The sequence below is a fragment of the Pseudonaja textilis genome, chromosome 3 (genome assembly GCF_049901715.1).
Source record: "Pseudonaja textilis isolate UNSWEBS1 chromosome 3, rPseTex1.2, whole genome shotgun sequence".
Taxonomy (NCBI): Eukaryota; Metazoa; Chordata; class Lepidosauria; order Squamata; family Elapidae; genus Pseudonaja; species Pseudonaja textilis.
The window spans coordinates 69,806,658-69,830,814 of record NC_141992.1 but is presented as its reverse complement, the minus strand read 5'-3'; the positions used below and the strand labels follow the sequence as shown (position 1 = coordinate 69,830,814).

General features: G+C 39.2%; 1 protein-coding gene across 1 annotated transcript in view; it reads right to left on the bottom strand.

The window, feature by feature from the left end:
- Positions 1-24,157, bottom strand: part of AK5 (adenylate kinase 5) — a 135,884-nt gene that overhangs the window by 56,017 nt on the left and 55,710 nt on the right. Inside the window, exon 7 of the mRNA XM_026700200.2 lies at positions 2,829-2,919. Coding sequence (XP_026555985.2) covers positions 2,829-2,919 — 91 coding nt within the window. The remainder of the gene's footprint in view (positions 1-2,828; positions 2,920-24,157) is intronic.

Genomic DNA, 24,157 nt, shown 5'->3' with positions numbered 1-24,157 from the left:
ATAAGGAAAACCAAATATCTAGAGGGAGATGATTGGATAACCTGGCAGTCTATCAAGAAAAGTAGCTCTAACTTTGAAAAAGTAATATATGGTGCATGTTTCTTCTTTTTCAGAGGATAAATCTGGGATCTAAAAGATTGAAACCTAAAGGAATTTCTGTAATTCCAAAGTGCTAATTGCTATCAATCAAGGAATTGGATTAAAAAAAACCTTATCAATGAGATTATAGAAAAATATTTTTGGGCAGCCAAAAGGAGATTTAAGAAATGCTTAACCACAATTATTATGGAAAGAAAGACAGGATATTAATCTAAATAATGTACTTTACTTTTTCCAGGAAGCTGGAATGAAATGGAACAAAATCATTTAATTTTGCTTTCAACCTCTCATCTCTAGAAAACACACAGTAAAATCTTTTAAGGGAAGAATGTTTGTTGTTCCTGAATGTTGGCCAAATCACAAATTATGTCATTTACAGTTATTTAATATATGCAATGTTGTAATTTCAAAAATGATGCAAATTACATCTTTTGCAGCAAATTGAGTCATTGCACAATTAATAGCAACCTCATGCAAATGACCTAAGTCAATAACAATGGCTTAATTGATGTAATGACATCAAGAATGGGAAATAAGGCAAGCAAGAGAATTGCTTAATGTTGGCACACATTTGAGTATTCATTTAAACACTGGAAATCTTTCCAATAAATCCCAGCTTTAAATTAATGTAAATGTAAACAAAGATTCACTCAGGATTGATGGTGTTGCTAAAGTGGTTATATTCTTGCAGAACATATTCTAATATTTGCAACCATAATGGATTTTATTGGCATGTACTGACAGAGTAACTACTTATAATCCTTCTTCTTCTTTTTTTAAAAAAGTCTTGAATTAGAGACTTGAATATTTCAGGTTCCTGTAATTGCTCATTTCTTTTGCTTTGGGGTGGACATCTGGCTGCCCAATCATACATATATTTAAATTCTGAGTTTTTGTACTTTTTTTTAAGGCAAGAACAATCATACTTCCCATTAGCAAAGACTTACTAAAAGGCCTTTCTTCTCCAATTTGTCAGTCATCGCTACAACTGCTCATTCATTGGCTAAAAACATTGAAAAGCAGGAACAAAATAGAACAAAACATTCTTACAAAATGAGCAGACTGACAAAATGATTATACCCTTTGGTTCATAGAGACGCATGTCATGTTTTTTGTTTTTTTAAATGAACACTGAGAATTGGGCAAGTGTGGTTTTTCAGGGACCATATGTCACTTCTGTCCCTTGGAGACAACATTAATGCCTCTTCTCTCTCAGCCTGTTTAGATGGAAAGAGATGGAGGGACCCTCAAAAGATATTCATGGAATAACTAGGGGCTGAAAGATTCCAAGCTTACTTAGAAACAGAACTTGGTCTCCACATCTTTTCAAACAGTTGTTAAATTTAAACTCACCCTAATATACCAATGCATTGCTTATTTTTTTTATACACACAGACACAGACACACACATCTTAAAATAATTCCGGTGCAGAATACAACATTTAAAAAGGTAACAATCAGAAATATTTTTAAAAACCCAAATAAGCATTTCTCTGTAGTTATTTATTTATGCTCAGGCAATATTAGTAAATGGATGAAAATGTATACCACATTCTACGCATTAAAATTGTTACTCGAAAGGGAGAAAAGAAGTTTGAAGGGATGCCCCAGGATGACAGAACAAGGGTTACCTGCACATCCTCAACAGAGAAACAATTTACACTATTATCACCACCCTTATGGATCGTATCTGCGATGATCACTGATATGTGGAATTATTGCATAATACTATTGCATAACATAGCTTTGGTTCATCTTTTCCTAGTTACATCTATCAGACCCACCAGAGCAAGGAGACAAGGTATGTCTCTTCTCTTAAGAAGATCCATCTAGTGGGACCAACTAGAAGAGTCTTCTCCATGATGGCTCCTCCTGTGGAACATCATCCTCATGAAGAGACGACTGGCTCCCATTCTGATACTCTTTTAAAAAGCCCTGAAGAAAAGGTTTTGCCAGAGAGCCTGGCAAACCCCAGGGTGACACTGATCCCATCAAGTTGTTTGTTTGATCACTGTCACTAACGGTGTGTGGCAGTGGTGGGATTCAAATTTTTTTACTACCAGTTCTGTCGGTGTGGCTTGGTGGGCGTGGCAGGGGAAGGATACTGTAAAAATCTCCAGTCAGAGGTGGTATTTGCCAGTTCTCCGAACTACTCAAAATTTCTGCTACTAGTTTTCCAGAACTGATCAGAACCTGCTGAATACCACCTCTGCTTTGTGGGTTTATTGGATTTTGTATTGGGGGACGTATTTCTTTTAGCTAGATGAAATTACCATCGGTGAGTTGGATAGTGATATAAACTTTCTCAGTAAATAAATAAACATTATTACACATTATCACTACATACTTTATAAATTGCACTCTTCATACAGTTCATTAACTCTCATTTAAACATTTTAAACCATGTGAAATATCCTGAAACACCACATATCGATGTTCGGTATATGAAATAAATACAAAACAATACATGCTCCAAGCCTATATTACAGACAGTCCTCGTTTAGCAGCCACAACTGGGGCTGGCAACTCAGTGGTTAAGCAAAGTGGTTGCTTATTATCTTACTTCAGCTTTCCTTTGTTTACAGATCTGCAAAGGTTGTAAATGCAAGCATTGTTGTAGAGTTACTTTTTCACCACCATCATAACTGTGAATAGTTGCTAGACAAGGCAGTCACTAAACAAGGACTACATGCATTTTTTCACTGTCATATTTAAGATTTAATACTCACTTGGCCCTGGTTCTTGAGTGGGAAACAGCTTATTGTCAACAGCCAAGCTTATGTTACGGAACACTTCTTCCTCATCTTTGTCAGCATCCAACTAAGAACAAAAAAAGAAGACAATCAGACACCTGGAAGAAGACAAAGTAGGCAAAACAAGCCCAATGGATGGAGCCAGGGGTTCTCATCTTATGTTGTAGAATGTTTGTGCTGCAGAGAACAATTTGGGGTGGCAGTGGGCTAAAGAATGCTGTTAAAAATATCCGATATAGCAACAATGGTTTCTGAAAAGCTAATAATATTGACAACATTTATAAGGGGTGCAGCATTTCAGAATGAAAGTGTCAAAGGTGCTTCAGAGTGCTGGAAGAAGACAGATACAGATTGTCCTTGATTTACAACAGTTCATTGAGTGAAAAAAGTGATTTATGACCATTTTTCACACTTATGACCATTGTAGAATCCCCATGGTCACGTGATTTACATTCAGATGTTTGACAACTGGTTCATATTTATGATGGTTGCAGTGTCCTGGAATCATGCGATCACCTTTTATAACCTTCCGACAAGCAAAGTCAATGAAAAATTCACTTAACTACTGTGTTACTCATTTAACAAATACAGTAGTTCACTTAACAAATGAGGCAAGACAGAAAATGGGGCAAAACTCACTTAACACATTTTTCGCGTAGCAACATAAATTTTGCACTCAATTCTGATCGTAAGTCGAGGGCCACCTGTAGTTCCTACCTGTAATTCCTTAAATAAGGAAGGAAGTATTGGAGACAGAAAAGGGGAGGAGGAAATTAAAAAGTCCTGGTGAGCCAGTAACAATATTATAGCGTCTAAAAACCTGGTGCCTTTTGCACAGGTTCTTTTGTTAATCATACTTGTGGAAATGTTCTTTTTGTGTAAGATCTAGTTATTTTATATCAATTTCAGCACTGAAGAGAGAAAACAAGTATTGTAAGATGCTCTTTACTGCAAATTGAGGTTGTCTTGTTTAACAATACAATGCTTTGAATTTTATTTTTCACATTTTACAAGGATACACAGTAATTCTACAGGCTGCTCATCTAATTTTGTTATTTGGTATATAAAAAAAGATCTATCAGCTGAAATGAACAGTTTGTGAGAAAACCACAGCAAGAACTAACAGTTTAGAGACTCTCAATACCAACCAGACACTAGTTGCAGCAATGTAGATGGATTGGTCAGTGAGGTCCCTAAAATAACAACAAAACACTCATTTTAAGTACCTACATTAAAAGATAACCTTTCCTGCACCTCAGGGCTGAATAGGAAGAATAGAATGACGAAGTCTTGGACAAACTTAAGGGGCATGCATAAGTGTACCACCGTGCCTGTCTATCCCTGTCCTATTGCCCCCATTTATTCATATCTATTTCCTGTATTTTTACTTATGTTTATACTTATACCTATTATCTTGCAAGCGATTGACAAATCAAATAAATAAAAAAAATATAAATAAATAAATAATAAACTGCAACACAGAGATGACTCAAAGTGTTTTGTTCCCTCCCGCAGTGTTAAATCAGCTTGGCTTACTAGCGGGGCTGAGAGAAATGAACTGCATAGGGAGACCCTTAGCCCAGAAGTGTTAGTATTTTCAGGAAGAATTAGAACAGCGTCCATCTTTGAAGCAAAGATGGTTTCTTCCCCCAGCAATGCTGTTTTTGTACTGTGTTGCATCTCCTTCAACAGTTGGAGCAGTTCAGTTGGAGGCTCACATTGCTCTTTGCAAAATTGATCAGATTCACCTGATGATGGATACTATTTCAGTCAAAGGGTGGCATCGTACAGGGATAAACTACTTGTCCTGTTCATAAGGATGTTATTCAATTTCTAATCTCAAGGATGTGGAGCAGGTAACTGGTGAAAGCATGACCACCAGCTGTTTGTGCCTGATTGTTTTAAATTGGCCAAGTTGACTGGCTCTGTGTTTAAGGAAGATAAGCCTCCCTTGATCAGGAGAGGAAGAAATTGTAAGAATTTTACTAAAGCAGATCTTCCTTGACTCAGAAGATTTCTGGAATTGTAGACCACTTTCAAATAGTTCATTCATAGCTATATTTATCAGGAAAGTGGTGGTTCTTAGGTTCCAATCGCATTTTTTAAATAAACTGATTATTTAGATCAGTTCCAATCAATGTTTCATAATATGATACAGAAACCTCAATGGTCACCTTTGTGAGTGACCTGCATTAGAAATTAAATAGGGGGATACTACTATCTGGTCCTCCTCTTAGCAGCTTCTGATATCATTAAGTATGATATCTTCCTTGGTTGTTTAATGAGGGTAGGTCTTTGGAGGCTTTGGTCCTTTGCATAATGTAGGTCAGAGCTCTAAAGCTCGCAACCCACAGGCCGCATGCATCTGCGCTGGCCACGCCCATGAAGTCGCAATATGTAATGTGACAACGCTGTAACAATGTGAGTTTGACACCCCTGATGTAGGTTATTGAGTATTATCATTAGTGGACTCCTGAAAACTTTCCTGAGCCAAATCCTAGGTTACGTTTACTCAAGATTTACTAACAGCTTGATTTGACTGTTGCTATGAAATTTTCAATTGCTATAAAAACCGTTTCAAAAGTGTATGCCATGTAAAATGCAGCAGCCATTTTGCAAGATGTTTTAACTGCCAAAGGTAAGCAGGAGAAAACGTTCACCTGTATTAGTCTTTTATTATGCCATGCTCTCTTCAGGGAGGTATTCTTGACTATTTACTCTCAGTATTCAGGAGAATAGCAACGTCACATACATATCTCTTGCCAAGTTTTGATTGACCTTAATAATTATTTTAATTTTAATTGCATCAACTTCAAAAGTTACATTTTATATTTTGTATTTTGTTTAAATTCATACAAGGTGCCCAAAGAGTATTTAAATATGCAAAATGATAGGAGTCCACATTTAATTACTAAATAGAACTAGAAATAGAACTAGTAGCTCTTATATTTCTAAAGAAAAATAAAATGTAATGCAGGAAACTATAAAACTTAGAAACAAAATGAACCCAGTACAAGAAAACCTCTATTTCACAGTTCGTAGTTCCTATAATTAATGTCTGCGAAATATTATAAAAACTAGTCCTTTCAAAGATGTGGTGACATTTTAATGAAGTGAATTTTTTTTTTTGAAAATTGTAGATTAGATCTGATTCAAAGTGATAAGACACTTGTTTCTTTGCTTTTATCACTCCTTCATTATCCTGCTTAGCTGAAGTCATCATCACATCTCATGTCAAAAGTTCTGTACATTAATTAGACAAAAAGTATTTTCTAGATATTTAATAAACTGGGGCACATCACATCAGATTATAAAATTGCCTTTATATTCTTGGTTCAAATCAGTAGGATAAGAGTCAGCACAGCATACTGAACTGATTGTAGGATTGTTTTTGCTCGATTTGTATTGATTATAGGGAAGATTCACTCATCTACCTTTGTGGCTAAGGCAGGTAGTGGTAGGAAATTGGTGCCTTTACCTACTACTCCAAACTGCACAGATGACACTACATGTAAAATGCCGTTATATTCTGATGGTGAGAAAGTACATTTGCTTTTCTTATAAGAAGTGCACTTGATGCAAATATAGAAATACTTCTGTTCACAGCACTCAAACATATTCATCGCTCATTACTTACCTACTCAGCATAATGATAACATATTTTAATTCTGGGTATCTAGCCAAATAAAAGGTCCTAGAAAAATAATCCTTTACCAAGTAGACAGGTAAAATTTGAAGCTAGTTATGCTGAACAAGATGTGATCCTTGCAGTTGAAAACATGAAAGACAGGGAAACACATACCAGTTGCTAAAATGAATATCTCAGTTTACTGAAAAATATTATTTTAATATTAGTTAATGTAATGCCAAGAACTTATATTTACCCACTTGTAAATTACCCAAAAAAAATGAATATTAAGTGTCTTGGAGGCAATGTTGAAAAGGAGTATAAAATACATTCTATTTTTACACTTTTCATGTTTATGTTTTAATGACAACATAAGTCATTAAAATGTCAGTACATAAATCTGAGTCTATTTTACTATCAAGCAAGTAAGTGAGTTAGGAATGAATAAACTTCAGGATGGATAAATTTAATCTTTTCACTACTAATATCATCCTAGCCAATATTTTCTATTTCAAAGATGATTAGAGTAAGAAAGATCTGATTAAATATGCTGAGAGGATACATCTGGAGACAAATACAGACTAAAAACACAAGAACTGCTTAATAAAGGAAGAAATCCACCATGGCTAATGTTCTGCAAAAAAATGAGAAAGATTTAAAAAATATAACTATGCATTAGATAAGATAACATTAATATATAAATATTTAGAATTAAGTTGTACTGAATGTGGGATTTTTTGTTTTAGGGAAGTATAAGTCAGCAGAAATCTGGTCTGAGCTAATATAGGAAGTCAGGCACGGAACTTGACAATGCTGCTTCAGCTGATTATACCTATTAATATTATTAAAACAACAAAAATGCAATTGCTCCTTTTTAAAACTAGCCGCTGAACGAAGCCTACTTATACATACTTTAAAAAAAAACCTTTCTGTGAAAAAAATTCTGTGTTTAATTGGAAGTTTATTCACTGTGAGGTAAAAATGTGACTAAGGAGAAGGTATGCATTATGATGAGGGGATGACTAATTAGTAGGATGTACAAACTGAGACAGAAGCAGCTTACGATTGCATTTTAATTTCTTTTTAATGTAATTTCAGATCTGCTGAATTCTTCTAACTTATTCTGTGCACAAGAGCGCATGCAGACACACACACACACACACACACTTTTCACATCTAAGAATTCCTAACTGCAAAGTAGCTTTTTTTAGGGTAAAAAAAATATGCCTGGTGTACATCCTGTTTCCACTGTTGATCATTTAATACAGAAATTGCTCTCTTTCTCTATCTTAACCAGGAACCATAGTAAAATTAACAGGCATATGACAGAGATTTGGGACAGGAATATCTACATGTGGTCCTCGACTTATGGCCATAATTGAGCCCAAATTTATGTTGCTAAGAGAAACATTTTAAAGTGAGTTTTGCCCCATTTTACGACCTTTCTTGCCCCATTTCTTAAATGAATCACTACAGCTGTTAAATTACTAACACGATTGTTAAGTGAATGAGGTTTCCCAATGAACTGCCTGTAAGAAGGACACACTGCAACCATCATAAGTATGAGTCAGTTGCCAAGCGTCTGGATTTTGATCATGTGTCCATGGGGATGCTGTAACGGTCATAAGTGTGAAAAACGGTCATAAGTCAATTTTTCAGTGCCTTTGTAACTTTGGTCACTAAATGAATTGTTGTTAAGTTAAGGACTATCTGTACTGTTAAGATTATCCCATCTAATATGTGACAATATCACTAATTACCTTGTACCATCACCTCCATTTTGTTGCAGACCCACAACAGCACCAGTAGCCACAGGCAGTTCCTCCCCACGCACTGCTGTCATTCAATGTTGTATCTGCTCTGTTCCAATTTTTTACTCTGCTCCTACAAGGGTAGCTTTGAGGGTTTTTTTCCGGGACAACAAACCTCCCCTCTTCTTTTTTACTCCTCTTTCTGTTTTTTATCCTAAACTCCACAAATCCTAACTCATCTGCTTAAATTCACTCATGTTTTTCATTGCACTAGTGATGCTCTTAGCCAGGTTACTATAATAGAGAGGGGAAATGGAGCTCAGGATGATGGATAACGGAACTGGAAAAAGCTCTTTTAAGCTTTATTTAGAAATGTGCCAACTAGTTTGGTTCTGTCTGTGATTTATACGCTGTTATTTATTTTTATATGTTATTATTCTAATAACATATATAACATAACATAATTTTATGTTTAATAACATAAAATTATAATAATATAACTTTTCTTTAAACTCTGCATGAGATAACTTCTTCCAGTTTAAAATCCAACTGCTAATTTCCCTGAATAATTAGAATTGTATATTCCCTCACATCAAAAATAATTAGAACTCCTTTGTGTTTTATGTTATTATATCAATGAAAGTTATATCTTAAGATAATTCCTGGATAAGTTAACACTTGTTAATTTTTAAATATGCCTTAATGTATATGCCTCAGGAGGTCATTTTGAATTCAAGTCATATTCCTCAGGATTTTTTTTTTAAGAAATATTGCCTCAAGGCACTCCATATCCATGCAAAAATATTCCTCTGCCAGCAGAATTCGTTCATTTAAGCATATTAATGCAACCTTCTGATATGAAAATACTTGTGGGAAAGGTGCATATGTTGAATTATGACAGCAAAATCTAACTTTCAATTAAAGTTCTTTTAGTTAAGTTACTAAAAGTTACAATATTTAAAAGTCAAACGATGCTATAATACATTTTTAAATCTTGCAGGTTAACCGATGTCAGAACTAAATAACCATTATTCTTTGTTTACTTTTATACCCCGAAACATATCAGATGTAATTTAGTTACTTCCATTTTCATTTTATATTTCCTGGATCATGCACTCAATTTAAACGGTTTCCCATGCTGCCTTTTTGCCTTGGAAATAAAATTAAATTAATGGGCATTTTAAAAGTTAATGGAGTCTGAAAATGGGATTAGAAGTTAACTTGTTTTTGTATTTAGCCAGTTTTTCTTTTTTCTTTAATGCAGACAGTTGAGCCTCAAGAGTCTTTATCTTCTCTAAGATTGTGCTATGTGGTTGGCTTTGCTTCTATTCTCTGTTTTGAAAGAAAAGGGTTTTGATGGATTCACTCCCAGCAAAATGTTCAAATATCTGGATGTCCAATTCTCAAAAGGCCTACAGCTGTGCAAGTGTCACATGATTGGCTTCAACATAATACAACCCTGCTATTTCTAAAAAGGGCTTCTGCCCGATTTTTCCGGAGATTTCCAGTACTCTTTTTTTTTTAATTTGAAAGTTTCTAAGGATGGCTATTTTCCCAGATAAAAACTACACCTGGACCAGTAGTTATGCTGACAAAGTTTCGTTACAACCCTAACCACCAAGGTAATAGACAAAAGGGAAGTTTATTTAATCTTGATGATCCTTGCTATTTTCACTTACAAATGTTCCTTAGCCACAATTCACTCCTTACTGCTTTCAAAACTATGTTGGATACACAAAGGAAAAAAGGAGGAAAATCTACAGAGCTTTAGTTTCTAATGCAGTTCCTTCTAGATTTTAAGCCACAAAGCAAAATCATATGTTCAAAATTCTTAATTCTTAATCTAAACTACCAATATTTTTCATTCTTAGCTACCTAGTTCATACAGAATCATGGTTCCTTTTTAAACAATATATAACAAGTGATATTTGCCAAATGTATGTAATGCACTAAAAAAGCCAAAAGTATGCACACTGAATTCCCACCAATTTAACACATTCAGAACACATTTTTCATTAAAATCTATGCTTAACTTGTCTAAGGCATTCCTGTTGCTTTTTCTCATCAATTTCAGTTATTTATTTCATTCCTAACGGCTCAATAAAATTACCTTGTAAGTATAGAAATTAAAAAAATAAGACACAACTTAGGTAAATAATTTTTCTTTAATATTACTTTGATTAGAAAATAAAGTACATAACAAGAATAAAATACTGAGAAAGTTCAAAGTAACCTGGTGCCAAAAATAACTTGGGGTTAATATTAGGAAAGTAATACAGAAAAGGATCTATGTTTTGAGATACTCTCCTTTCTCATTTAAAAGATGTCCAAAATTACAGGTAATCCTCATTAAGTGACTGCCTCATTTAATGACTGTTTTCAATTACAATGGTGGTGAAACTAATGTTAAGGCCAATCCTTGCATTTATGACCTTCACAGGTCTGTAAAGCAAAGGAAAGCTGAATAAAACCATAAGCACAGACATGTTTTTATTTAACAACTGCTTCACTTAACGACTAAACTACCAGTCCCAAATATGATTGCCAAATAAGGACTGCCTAGAATATATAATATTATAATAGGATTGGAATGGGTAAATTTGGAAGGATATATTTGTTCAGACAACATACAGTATACCTAAATCAATATGGCTTGGAAAATTGAAACTAGCATTGTAAAGACTCTCAGAGTCTCTTGGTAGAGAGATGGGAGGCATATAAATTTAATAAATAAATTATAAATTGAGTCCAAAAGTGGATCAGCAGTCAGTCAGCACTTTGGGGTAGGCCAGACTAGGAAACCAAAGTTACAAATGATAATACTACTTTTATTATAAAATTAGCCTTGGAAAACCTTGCATGTCTGAATGTGGCTCCCTCCACCCCTTCTTCTTCCCTTTACCTTTAGGAGAATTAGGGAAGGTCATCCCTGGACATTTTCCAAATTACATCTCTGCTTCAGATTCATTTTTTTTCTTTTTGCCTGACTGTTGTCTTGGTTGCAGCTCTTCCTGCTGTTTCTCAAGATTACTCTTACTGCTCATCACACAGCCAGTGCAGATGCGAAAATGCTAGCATACTGTGAGCGCATCAACCAGTCCCCATTAATAATCTAGCATTCTACTTTGATCTAATTGAAGTTCCTGGAATTTTACACAGAACATGTTGCAATTATTTAAGTGGGAGATTATCAGAAAATGAACACCTGTTACAGAAGTACTTCTGAGTTAGCACCATAATTGGTTACATCAAATTAAGCAGATAAAAGATTTGTTGGCTATTGGGAGAGCATCTATTGTACTTTTAATTACCATAAGGTAACCCTTAGTCTAACGATCCTTTAGTGGAAAACATCCTTATGCAAAATACAGTGAATAACATTGTCATATGCATCTGCAAACAGTAACTCTTATTTTCATTGAATCTAAGTTATTTTGGCTGGTTTTCCATTTCCTTCTCTAACTCTGCTTCAGAATGTCTGTCAGTCCTTCAAGATAGATCATCAGGCCAGAAAACCCAAATTATTAAAACAAATACTAATTTAATTGTAATGTGACAGTAAGAAAATCTTATAAACTTGAGAGTACTTCTACTTTCCTTGCCTTTACATTCCAGAAAACTTGGAAGGGTCAAATTATGAAATGCTTTTTCAAATTACACTTGAGGTTTGGATTCAAGATTTTATCAGATCGACATCTAGGCTTGGTTCTTCCTCCTGTCTCAAAAGATTATTCATTCCTACCAACTCATTCCAGTATCAAATAGATTAGATGAAAAGTAGACTGTGTGTTAGTCATGGTCTAATATGTTAATGGACATATTAGTTTAATAGCTCCCACCATCCCTACAGAGAAACATGCTTATAAAATTGATTCTTCTGGAAATTAGACTATTAGCAATAGCAATAGCACTTAGACTTATATATCACTTCATAGTGCTTTACAGCCCTCTCTAAGCGATTTACAGAGTCAGCATACTGCCCCCAACTATTTGGGTCCTCATTTTACCCACCTCAGAAGGATAGAAGGCTGAGTCAACCTGGAGCCTGGTGGGATTTGAACTGCCAAATTGTAGGTAGCTGGTTGCAGAAGTAGCTTGCACTCTAACCACTGCATCACAGAGGCTCCAATATTACCTGCCGCTGCACCAATGTTTGGAATTAGCCACCAAATTTGGAAAGAAATTGTTGGCATATAATATCCCTACTACTCAATTCAGAAACCTTATCCAGAAGGACCCCATTATCAATGATATCAACAGTTGTTGTGAGTCCAAAAAAATCCAATAATTTATCCCATAAATTTCAAAGCCATGTCTAAATATAAGTTGAACAAAAATTGCCTGGTGTTGATCAGTGAAGACACACACATCATGTTAAATCATAATATGGCCTTGAGTGACCTTAGAAAATTGTGAAAATGGGGGCATGGTAAATTTTAAACCTTGGTTTATGTATAGTACAATGTGTGAATCCAGCCAATCAGTTACATGAGCCATAATTTACTATAATATCTAATCCCAACCGGTTTATCAACCAGTTTCTCAGTGCAAATCTTAATGTCACACTGCATACTAGTTGTTAATATGCATTCTTTCTAATTCCCATCAATAGCTTCTCCTTACTATTCCTCCCTTCATTCAACTTCTAGCCCTCTTTAAGGTTGTGTTTAAATAATACTGTTCAGTCAGTAAATCTCTCTCTATTAATTACTCTCATGAACCCCTGGCCCAAGAGCTAATCCTGTTAATTGATCTATAGTTGCTTTAAACTCCCTGGTCCACAATCATTTTCTTCAGACATGATCCAAACAAGTATAGCTTCTTTAAAAGAGAGCAGTATCACTTCCTTTCTTAAAGAAAAAAAAAATACAACCATGATGTAAATCTCATGAGTGGGGGAAAAACTGTGGGAAGGCTGCAGATCTCTACATACATAGTTAAGTATCAAAGGCAGGAGCAATGTGATTGGATTAAGTCACTACATTCTTAGAATTGTTTTGTGGAGGTGGAAGACTGCATTCATTTCCGGCAGCTTGACAGCAGTATAATGTGGCTCTTAATAAAAGTTTAGAAACCAAAGGCAATGCAGATCTGTATTTCTCACTTGGAGACTTGGGAATTTATTTATAAAATGGCCACAGAATACAAATTGATCAGCTGGCCTTGTTTTTCTACTGCCTTTGTTGCATGCAATTTGTGTATTGAACATAAAAATAGAGAGATATTTAATGGTACAGTGGTAAATTTTGAAGTGAAAGAGCATTTGATCTACACACACCATGAACATTATACAAATCATCAAACACAGAAACAAAATATATAATAGCCTGAACATTTTTGTTTATGACTTTTTTCAACTAGCCAAGTCTAAATTTCTAAAATAACAATTGTATTAACCTCGTTTGTATTAATCCTTTCTTTTCTTAGTATTGAATTTGGTTCATTTGTTTTTAGTTGCCAAGGCTTATTTTATTCTCCTACACTGTTCATTTCCCTAGACTGTGTAGAGAATCTTATCTTTACTTGACAGATAAGTCTTATCTTTAGGAAAGGAGACCGACCAATTTACTGATTCATACTTCCTTTTTCGATTCTAGAATTCTAATGAGTTAGAATGACACTGATTCAAATAATAGAGAAATAATAATGGAAAAAACTAGAACTTACTTTGCAGGGGAGAAGATTCCTTACAGACTGGATCAATAAAACTTTTTTGGAAAAAACAATAAATGAGATGTCCATTGTTTTCTTGCAGATGTTTCATTACCCAAACCAGGTAACTTAATCACAGCACTGATGTTACCTTTGCTTGGGCAATGAAACATCTCAAGAAAATAACCAAGCTCAGAGAGCACCAAGGACCATTCATTTCAACCCTGAGCTATAAATATATACCAAAGCATATTAAAGCTGACGAATTTGTGATCAGAATTTATGATACAACTACAGATTTCAGACGTAAGCATCTCCATTTGCACTCCTCAGAATACTGATTAATTTCCTTGTTCAACAAACTTCATGGTGTTTTAAAAAAATATCCACAATCCATAAATGGACAACCAAATGCCACAAATGCTAAACGTTGAAATCACCAGAAGTTCAAAGTTATTGAAGAGGTATGGCTATAATTTTAATGTTATGGCACAATATGGTTTCATATTTTTCTTCTGGGTTATCCAAATCAGCAACTCTAAATTCAAGGAAGATACCTGGTTAAAAAAACAGAACAGATGAATTCCTATGGCATGCCATGGCATAAACAAATCCTAATATGATTTAACCTGTTGGGTGAATCTAGACTTTCACTTAAAATTGAAACTACCCACTTTATTAATACGCTGCAAATATCATGTTTTTCCCCTGGCATTCTGAAAATTTAAGATACATAATTGAATGATGCTGAAACCCTGAATAGGATTCAATAACAAACGAGAAAAATAAAACAGATAAACATTTTTCTGATATGTAGGGGGGAAATCCATAATCAAACTTATAAGAAAGTAACAAATACATGATCACTGGAGCAAAGCTTTGCTGAAAAGGTGAACAAGCATGTTAAAAGAATGAAAAGCATGGCATTTACACAAAATGTAACTACATCAGCCCGTAAAATTTACTCTGAGATTCAGTGTTCATTGGGGCTTCTTCCTTTTACTCATTGAATATGACTGTCAGTACAACTACAACACTAAACGAAGTACTAGAAAAAGGAATCCAGAAAAACATTCAGCTGACAGCAAGCATGACATTATAATGGTCTGTTAAATATTAGAAAATTTAATTCCCATTATCCCAATAGGATCTACCATGTAGAAATCCAGATTTGCATCAAGAACAGTTTATTGTTTGATTTGGTGATCTCTCCGCCTGATGACCGATCATTCATATGCAAAGGCACAGCCACAACCATGAGACAAGTAACTGCAGTGATGAACTCTGTTGCAACTCTCTTGGTGGATGAACTTGTTATGACTGTCCAAACAACATTAAGTATAAGATAAACAGAATCTCCAAATCATACGGGCACAAAAGCTTTACTGTAACAACAATTGGCCAATTTCACTAATTTCATAAGAATATTAAGAGCCTTTTGTTATCTCATGTTGTACTTTCCTGCTGCTGACCTTGGTTGCACTGTGAGTGATGTCTGGGTTCTTATCTGATTCTTAATCCTCTATAATAACCATCTAGGTGGATGTCTATGCAGATTCTCAATCATCCAATTAATGGTTGTCCCAAATGTGCTTTTCAAAAGGCAACCGGACTTTGTTTGTTTGTTTTCCTTGAAAAAGTTTCAGTTCTCATCCAAGAAGTGAAGAAGTTCCAGTTGCCTTTTGAAAAGCAGTTTTGGAACATCTGGGTGTATGGTTTCATAAGAATGACAACATTAGTTTATACCCCATGTTCCTAAACAATTTACTGAGACATGATGCCGTGTTTTGACAACATCTGACTAGCAGGGTCATGTACATTCCTTGTAGTTGAAACTGCCAAATGCAGATACAGATACAGATAATCAGAGTTGGAAGGGAACTTGTAGGTCATGTAGTCCAACCCCCACCCAAGCAGGAGATCCTACACCATTTCTGACAAATGGCAGTCCAATCTCTTCTTGAAAGTCTCAAGTGATGGCACTCCCACAACTTCCGAGGGCAAGCTGTTCCATTAGTTGATTGTTCTAACTGTCAGAAAGTTTCTCCTTGTTTCCAGGTTAAATCTCTCTGTTAAGTTTGAGCAATGAGAGGCTGAACCAGAGCATGAGTGCAACAGTACTTTATTTTACAAATAAAGGGCTGACCGTGCTTGCCAAGCCTGGAACTGGCTCGCAGCAATCAGCAGCCAGTTGGACCCCGCAGCCTGCTTTTATAGCTGGCTGCTGGGGAGAACCGACCAATGGGAATGGGGGAATAACGCCCACACAAAGCGAGTGGACCTGAGTGAGAACTCCTTGAGTCCTCAGGACATAACACCCTTCCCCCAGATGCGAACACGCATAGTCCTTGAGGTAGATGGGGGTTTGTGTTGGCGCCCGGAGCGGCGCAACTCGGGAACATTGTCTGACTGTTCGGTATCAGTCTGTGACGGTTGAGCTGGCATAGTGTCGCCAACACTCTCTCTGGACTGGGTATCCTCGGAAACCACGGGTTGGTTTCTGGGGTCAAGCTCGTGGGTTGGATCCGGTTGGTCAACTCTCTGGGCGCTGTTGTCCGAGTTTGGGCTGACCGGGCGACCGCTGGCGCAGACTGGTCACTGGGTGCGGTGTGGCTGGGTGGCGGATGAGACGGTTCCCCTTCGACTGGAGACTCTGGATTCTTGTTTGCGAGGTTGCTGAGGCGCCTTCTGAGTTGGTCTATGTGTCTCCTCCAGACGCGACCATCCTCCAGCCTGACTCTATACGATCTCGGCCCGGTGACGGCGATGACCTCGCCCGGAATCCAAAGTGGGTCCCCAGCGAAATTCCTTGCGAATATCGGCTCCTGTAACATAAAATGTCTAACCCCCGAAGTGGAAGCGAGGGGAGAGTCAGGGCAGTATTGTGGGTGCAGTCTATCTAATACAGTCCTCAGGCGCCGGCCCATCAGAAGTTCCGCTGGGGACTTATTGGTGACTGCACAGGGGGTTGAGTGCTGGCTCATCAGGAACCGTGCGAGTTTGTGGTGCCAGTCATCCCTGCCAAACCTAGCGAGGGCCTCTTTGGTGGTCCTGACGGCCCTTTCAGCCAACCCATTACTGGCAGGGTGAAATGGGGCTGTGAAAATGTGGCGAATGCCCAGGTTGGCTGCAAAACGGCTGAATTCTACTGATGCGAACTGTGGGCCATTATCGGAGACCAAGGAGTCGGGTAGTCCATGTGTAACGAACAGGCGCGTTAACACGTTGGTGATTGCTAGTGTGGTGGTCGTGGATAGCTGCGCCACGTCTATCCACTTGGAATAAGCGTCCACGACCACTAGGAACATCTTTCCATGCACGGGGCCGGCCAGATCGATATGGATTCTAGACCAAGGGGCGCTGGCGTTCTCCCATCTGGTAGGGGTGGCGATGGGGGGAGCAGGACGGGATTCCTGGCAAATGCTGCAGGAACTTACCCAATTGACAATGTCCTCGTCTAGACCCGGCCACCACACGTAGCTGCGTGCCAACGCCTTCATTCTCACAATGCCGGGTGTCCTCGTGCAACGCTTCCAGGACTCGGGTGCGCAGCGAGATCGGAATGACCACTCGAGTGCCCCACAGTAGACAACCCTGCAAACTGGACAGCTCCTGCATGCGAGTCTTAAAGGGTGCGAATTTGTTATCAACATTGCCTCCCGGCCACCCCCTCCTCACCCAGTCGAGCACCTGGGCGAGCGTTTGGTCTGCCTTGGTTTTGGCGGCGATGTCAAGGGCGGTGATGGGCAGGTCCAACTGGGTGATTTCAAAAATGGCATTGACAGGAGCTGGGTCTTCAGCCGGAGCGGGTAAGGGGCAGCGACTGAGCGCGTCAGCGTGGGATAGAGTTTTGCCCGGGCGGTGGATAAGTTTGTATGAGTAGGCCGCTAGGAAAAGTGTCCACCTTGTCATCCGAGGGGAGAGGACTTGAGGTGTCTGTTTGTCGCCGGCCAGTAGGCCCAGGAGGGGCTTATGGTCGGTGACCAGTTCGAAGAAGTGGCCAAAAAGGAATTCGTGAAACTTTTTCACGGCTGCAACAGCTGCTAGGGCTTCCTTGTCTATTTGGCTGTAATTTCGCTCCGTGGCCGAGAGCGTCCTGGAGAAAAAAGCGATGGGGGCCTCGGCGCCATTGGCGAGTCGGTGACTAAGGACCGCCCCAATTCCAAAAGGGGATGCGTCTGCTGCCAGTACTAAAGGAAGGTTGGGGTCGAATTGGATGAGCACTGCCTCTGACGTAAGTAGTGATTTGACGGCGTTAAACGCCTGGTCTTCTTTGTGCCCCCAGTGCCACGGTGACTTTTTGTCTAGTAATCTGTGTAGGGGTTCGGCTACTGAGGCTTTATGGGGCAAAAAGGATGCATAAAGTTTAGGAGCCCCAAGAAAACTTGTAGCTCCGTTTTGGAGGTTGGTGTGGGAGCTTCGTGGATCGCCCTGACCTTGGACTCCAGGGGTGAATGCCAGAGGCGTCAATTTTATAACCCAGAAAGTCCACCTGTCTAGTGGCAATGGCGCATTTTTCTTTTTTTTAACTTGAGGCCATGCTGTCTGAACCTCTCTAACACTGCTCGCACTCTCTGGAAGAGTTGGGGTCTGTCCCTGGCCGAGACCAAGATGTCGTCGAAGTAGGGTACTACACCAGGGAGGCCCTGTAAAATCCGCTCCATGAGGGATTGAAAAATACCCGGGCAACACTTACGCCAAATTGGAGACGCTTGCATCGGAAGGCACCCCTGTGAGTGACGATGGTCTGAAGTTCCGCTGTTTGGTTATCAACAGGGAACTGTTGATATGCTTGAGACATGTCCAATTTAGCAAAAATACTGCCCGGTTCGAATGTGTGCAATAAGTGCTGAATGACGGGCACGGGGTAGGCGCTAACTTGTAAATATTTATTGATTGTTGTCTTGTAGTCCGAGCAAATTCTCAGGCTACCATCTTTTTGAGGGGTGTGACAATGGGCGTCTCCCACTTGGCGAAATCTGTTGGCTCAATGACCCCTTGTTTTAGTAGCTTATCCAATTCAGCATCTAGTTTTGGTCGAATAGCAAATGGAACTCTACGTGGTTTTAATCTGATTGGGACTGCCTGGGGGTCAACGGTGAACGAGATGGGGTTCCATTATAACACCCCAGCTCCTCGCTGAACACGTCTGCGTAGTCAGCGAATAAGGAGTCAGTGTCTGAGGTTGAGACAGCATGGACTCCTGTTAATCCTAGGCCGAGGTGGGGAAACCAATCGAGCCCCAATAAGGTGGGTAGATTGCCGTTAACTACCACTAGAGGTAGGTGGCCTTTAAAAGCTCTAAAACTGACAAAGAACTTGCCTCTGCCGATCACGGGAATGGCCTTCCCTGGTAGTCCTTCAGACCGAACTGGCATCTCTGAAGCCGGGTAGTAGATAGGCTGGGGTGGAGTCTCTTGAGGGTGTTCCACGAGATTATTGAGAGCGCTAACCCTGTGTCAACCTCCATGTGGCACGGTTTACCTTCTAGGGAAACGGAGAGAGAAATTTTACTAACAGAGTGGCAAGTACGCCTGGCAAGGCGGTGCGTGCGACAGTTTAATACTTGCCTCTGTGGTCCCGAGTGCGAGGACGGGGGTCTTTGTGCAGACTCTCGCAATGTGCCCCCTCTTATGGCAGTTGTTGCAAACGGCTCCTTTAAACTTGCAGGTGGCCCTTTGATGTGATCCCCCACAGGCTAGGCACAGGGTGATGTGCTTGGGTGGACCGGTGTATTCTTGTTTGGCCCCTACCTGCGACCGTCTGTCATCGGTGAGGCGATGGACATCGTTCTCATCGTTGTGGCCTTCCTCCGCTTCCACCTCTTCGGAATGGACTGGGAACGCTGCTAGTTTGGCGCTTGGGCCCTGAATTTCGGTGGCTGAGTTCGTTGCTAGCTCGGCTGCTAGGGCCTCCTCTACTGCTTGCGCGAGGTTGAGGTCTTTTTAGCTAGCAGTCGCCTCTGTAGGTTGAGATCCTTGACCCCACAAACTAATTGATCGAGGAGCATGTCCTCCAGGTATGTTCCAAACCCGCAGTGCAGGGCTGCTGTTCTGAGGGCGGCCATATATTGGTTGATGGTCTCCTTACTTGATTGCTTCCTCATTCGGAACGTGAACCTCCTGGCGATTTGTGAAGGCCTGGGAGCGTAGTGGTTTGTGAGGATCTCAAGCAACTCGGACCACGGAACGTTTTTCAATTCTCTCGGCGCCACGAGTGCTGCAGCGGTATCGTAAACGGTGGCTCCGCAGTAGATTAGGAAATAGGATTTTTTCCGATGCTCTCCCGCATCCGCCAGGCCGACCGCATCGATGTAATGATTGAAACGGTTCTTATACGATTCCCACTTCTCTTCGTCTGGTTTAAACGCCGGGAATACTGGATTGGAACTCATGGTGCTGGAACGGCTGGGCTACCTGCGGAAAAAATCTCTCTGGGACTACGAGCGCTCGTGAGTTACTAGTGATATCAGCTCTGGAGAGGTTTTTTGCTACCCTCTCTTCTCTCTCTGGGTTACCACGTTGGCTGCTAGCCGTTGGAGGTGTCTTGATTCGCGCCAAAAAGTGGGCGTTAGTGACTCTTTACAGCGCTGTGCTGTGATTCCTACTGGCTCGAAATTCAAATGACACCCGTTTGAATTTCGCGCCAAATGCAGAGCGGCTGCGGCTCAGCGCTTCACTTTCCCCGTAGCGGGGCTAACAAGCTGCTACAGACGCTTCTAACTATTTGACTCAGACCGCTTTCTCTGGCTGCGGATCTGCGTTTGCTCTTGTCGCCAGCCGATCGCTCTCTCTGGGCTGTAGATCGGTGGCTAGTGACTCAGCGGTTGCAAGGTGCTTCTGGTAGCCATCCCATCCTCGTCGCCAGTGTTAAGTTTGAGCAATGAGAGGCTGAACCAGAGCATGAGTGCAACAGTACTTTATTTTACAAATAAAGGGCTGACCGTGCTTGCCAAGCCTGGAACTGGCTCGCAGCAATCAGCAGCCAGTTGGACCCCGCAGCCTGCTTTTATAGCTGGCTGCTGGGGAGAACCGACCAATGGGAATGGGGGAATAACGCCCACACAAAGCGAGTGGACCTGAGTGAGAACTCCTTGAGTCCTCAGGACATAACACTCTCCTTGTTCAGTTTCCATCCATTATTCCTTGTCTGGCCTACATGCGCTTTACAAAATAGCTTGACCCCTTCCTCCCTGTGGCAGCCCCTCAAATATTGGAAGACCTCTATCATGTATTACTAGACTTGCCAAGCCCAGTTCCTGCAACCGTTCATTGTATGTTTTAGCCTCCAGTCCCCTAATCATCCTGGTTGCTCTTCTCTGTACTTTTTCTAGAGTCTCAACATCTTTTTTATAATGTGGTGACCAAAACTGGATGCAGTACTATCGGTGTGGTCTTACTAAGGCTTTATAGAGTGGTATTAGTACTTCCCTTGATCTTGACTGTATCCCTCTGTTAATACAATTTAGGATTGCATTAGCTTTTTTGGCGGCAGCTGCACACTGCTGGCTCATATTTAGCTGGTTGTCCACTAAGACTCCAAGATCCCTCTCACAGTTACTGCTATTGAGCCTGGTTTCACCCAGTCTATATGTGTACTTTTGGTTTTTCTTGCCTAAGTGTAGGACTTTACTTTTCTCTAAATTGAATTTCATTTTATTAGATATAGCCCAGTGTTCTAGTCTGTCAAGATCCATCTGGATCTTGAGCCTATCTTCTTGGGTGTTAGCTATTCCTGCCAGCTTAGTATCATCTGCAAATTTGGTTAAGTTCCCCTTCTATTCCCTCATCTAAGTCGTTAATGAAGATATTGAAGAGTACTGGAACCTTGTGGCACCCCACTGCTTACTTCCCTCCATGTAGACTTAGACCCATTAAGGACTACTCGTTGAGTATGGTTTGCCAGCCAGTTGCGAATCCATCTAGTGGTGGTGCTATCTATTCCACTTTTTTCTAGCTTACTAAGAAGTAGGTTGTGGTCTACTTTATCGAATGCCTTGCTGAAATCTAAATATATTATCTCCACAGTATTTTGCTGGTCTACTAATTTATTCACTGTGTTGAAGAATGAAATAAGATTGGTTTGGCATTATCTGTTTTTAACAAACCTGTGCTGACTGCTAGTTATTACTTTACTTGTTTCTAGATGTTGGCAGATCTGATTTTTTTATTATCTTTTCCAGTATCTTCCTGGGTATTGATGTTAGGCTGATTGGTCTATAGTTTCCTGGGTCTGTTTTTTTCCCCTTTTTTGAAGATGGGAACCACATCAGCTCTTTTTGAGTCCTCTGGTAGTTCCCCGGCGCTCCAGGATTTTTGAAAGATATGCTGCAGTGGTTCTGAGATGACCTCTGCCAGCTCCTTTAAAATTCTGGGATATAATCCATCAGGCCACGGTGATTTGTTTTCATCAAGATCAGACAGGTGTTCTCTTACTATTTTTTTGTTTATTTTAACTTTTATTTCTGGTCTGTCTTTTACAGTTATGTTTTTGGTGGGTTGAGCTACAGTTTATTTTTGTGTGAAGACAGAGGCAAAGAATGAGTTAAGCAGTTCTGCTTTCTCTCTATTGCCTGTTACTTCCTTGCCATCTTCTCTCTTTAGTGGACCGACTGTTTCCTTGATTTTTTTTCTTGTTGGTCTCTCCAAAAAAAGCTGATGTTGGTACATTAAAGTGGGCTCAGGAGAGATCTCTGCAATGTCTAGGTCCAGGCAATTCCAAAAAATGAGATTGTTAGAAGGCTACATAATGCTACTCAATCTACAAGACTCAAAGTTTAAATTTAGAGCATGAGAATTCATTGTCTACAAAACTCATTCATTTGCTCAGATGACAACAATACGGTGATACCTTGGAACTCAACTACTCATAGAATTTGGTATTCAGCACATTTTGATGTGAAAATTCTGTCTCAGTACTCACTGTTTGTTTAATACTCAACACTCAGGATAGAACATGTCAGTATCGGTTCCCTTGTAATTCACATTATGCCTGACGGGAAAAATTTGTTTGGTTCTTTTTGGTTTTGGTACTCATCGTGCCTCCTGGAACCAATTAACTATGAGTACCAAGTACTCCTATAGCTCTGATGAAAGACATATATGACATCAATGAAAGATGATTAGGGCCAGCCCATGGGACATACACTGACCTGGATCTCAAAGATCTCAAACATTTTGATTAACTTAATTCCAGAAAAGTGAAATCAGAGTAAGAGCTTGATTTCCATACAAAAGTTGCACCTGTTCCTACATAAAATGACAGCAGCAGTTTTCTCTGTCTTTGAGCAGAACTGATTCTGAAAGCATTCCTTCTCCATATTGTCAGCACAGCCAGTACAATCTGACCTGTTCAGTATTATTACTCTATTCAGTATTATTTACAATTCATCGTGTTATTTGCTCAGCTGATAGTTTATCTCTCCAGAAACTTTTCCGAACTAGGATTTGCAAAACAGGCATATAGATGTATATTTTTTGCACGCCAGTCAGACATGATAGTGAGATTGGTAGCTGTATAAATTACATAAATAAATAATAACTCCAAAAATATAAAACTAGACCTTGGTTGGAGATTATAAGACAATGCCAATACAAAAAAAAATGTACATTAGTAGGCATGGAATATCTAGAGCATTTTATTATAATATGCTTATTTATTCATCAACCCCAAAAAGGTTTTTTTTCCTTCACTAAGGAAAGGATCCTTTAGTGACAAACTACATATCGCATAAATTGGTCCTTCCTAATTGGGAGTCAGAAACATCAGCAAGAAACCAGAATGTGATTGTGCTCATACCAAAGGACATTTTAAATTTAGTATTGATTTACTGCTGTTTTATTTGCTAAAACCAATTGCTAGAAAAGTACAATTTAGTAGGTGATATATTTTATACCAATTACAAGACTAAATGCAATTGCTACCCTTTAAATATTAGACATCTCACTATGCATGAAATCATTACCATTACCAAAGGTACAGAGACAGCATAGTAACAAAATGTACAGGAAATTAAAACAGTCTGATAAGTTGATAGTCCTCCCAAAACAATCTAATGTGACAGAGAGCAACTCAGAATAAGGAAAGAAGTGGAATACATCTACATATTTCTGTATGTATGGTTAGGAGACAGACTGTATCTGTCCTCAGTGTGGAAGGGATTGCCACTCTCCAATTGGCCTTTTTAGCCACACTAGATGCTGTTTTAGGACCTCTTTTCAGAATATGATACCACAGTCTCTTGAGACTGAAGGATGCCAATTCAATTTCTGTAT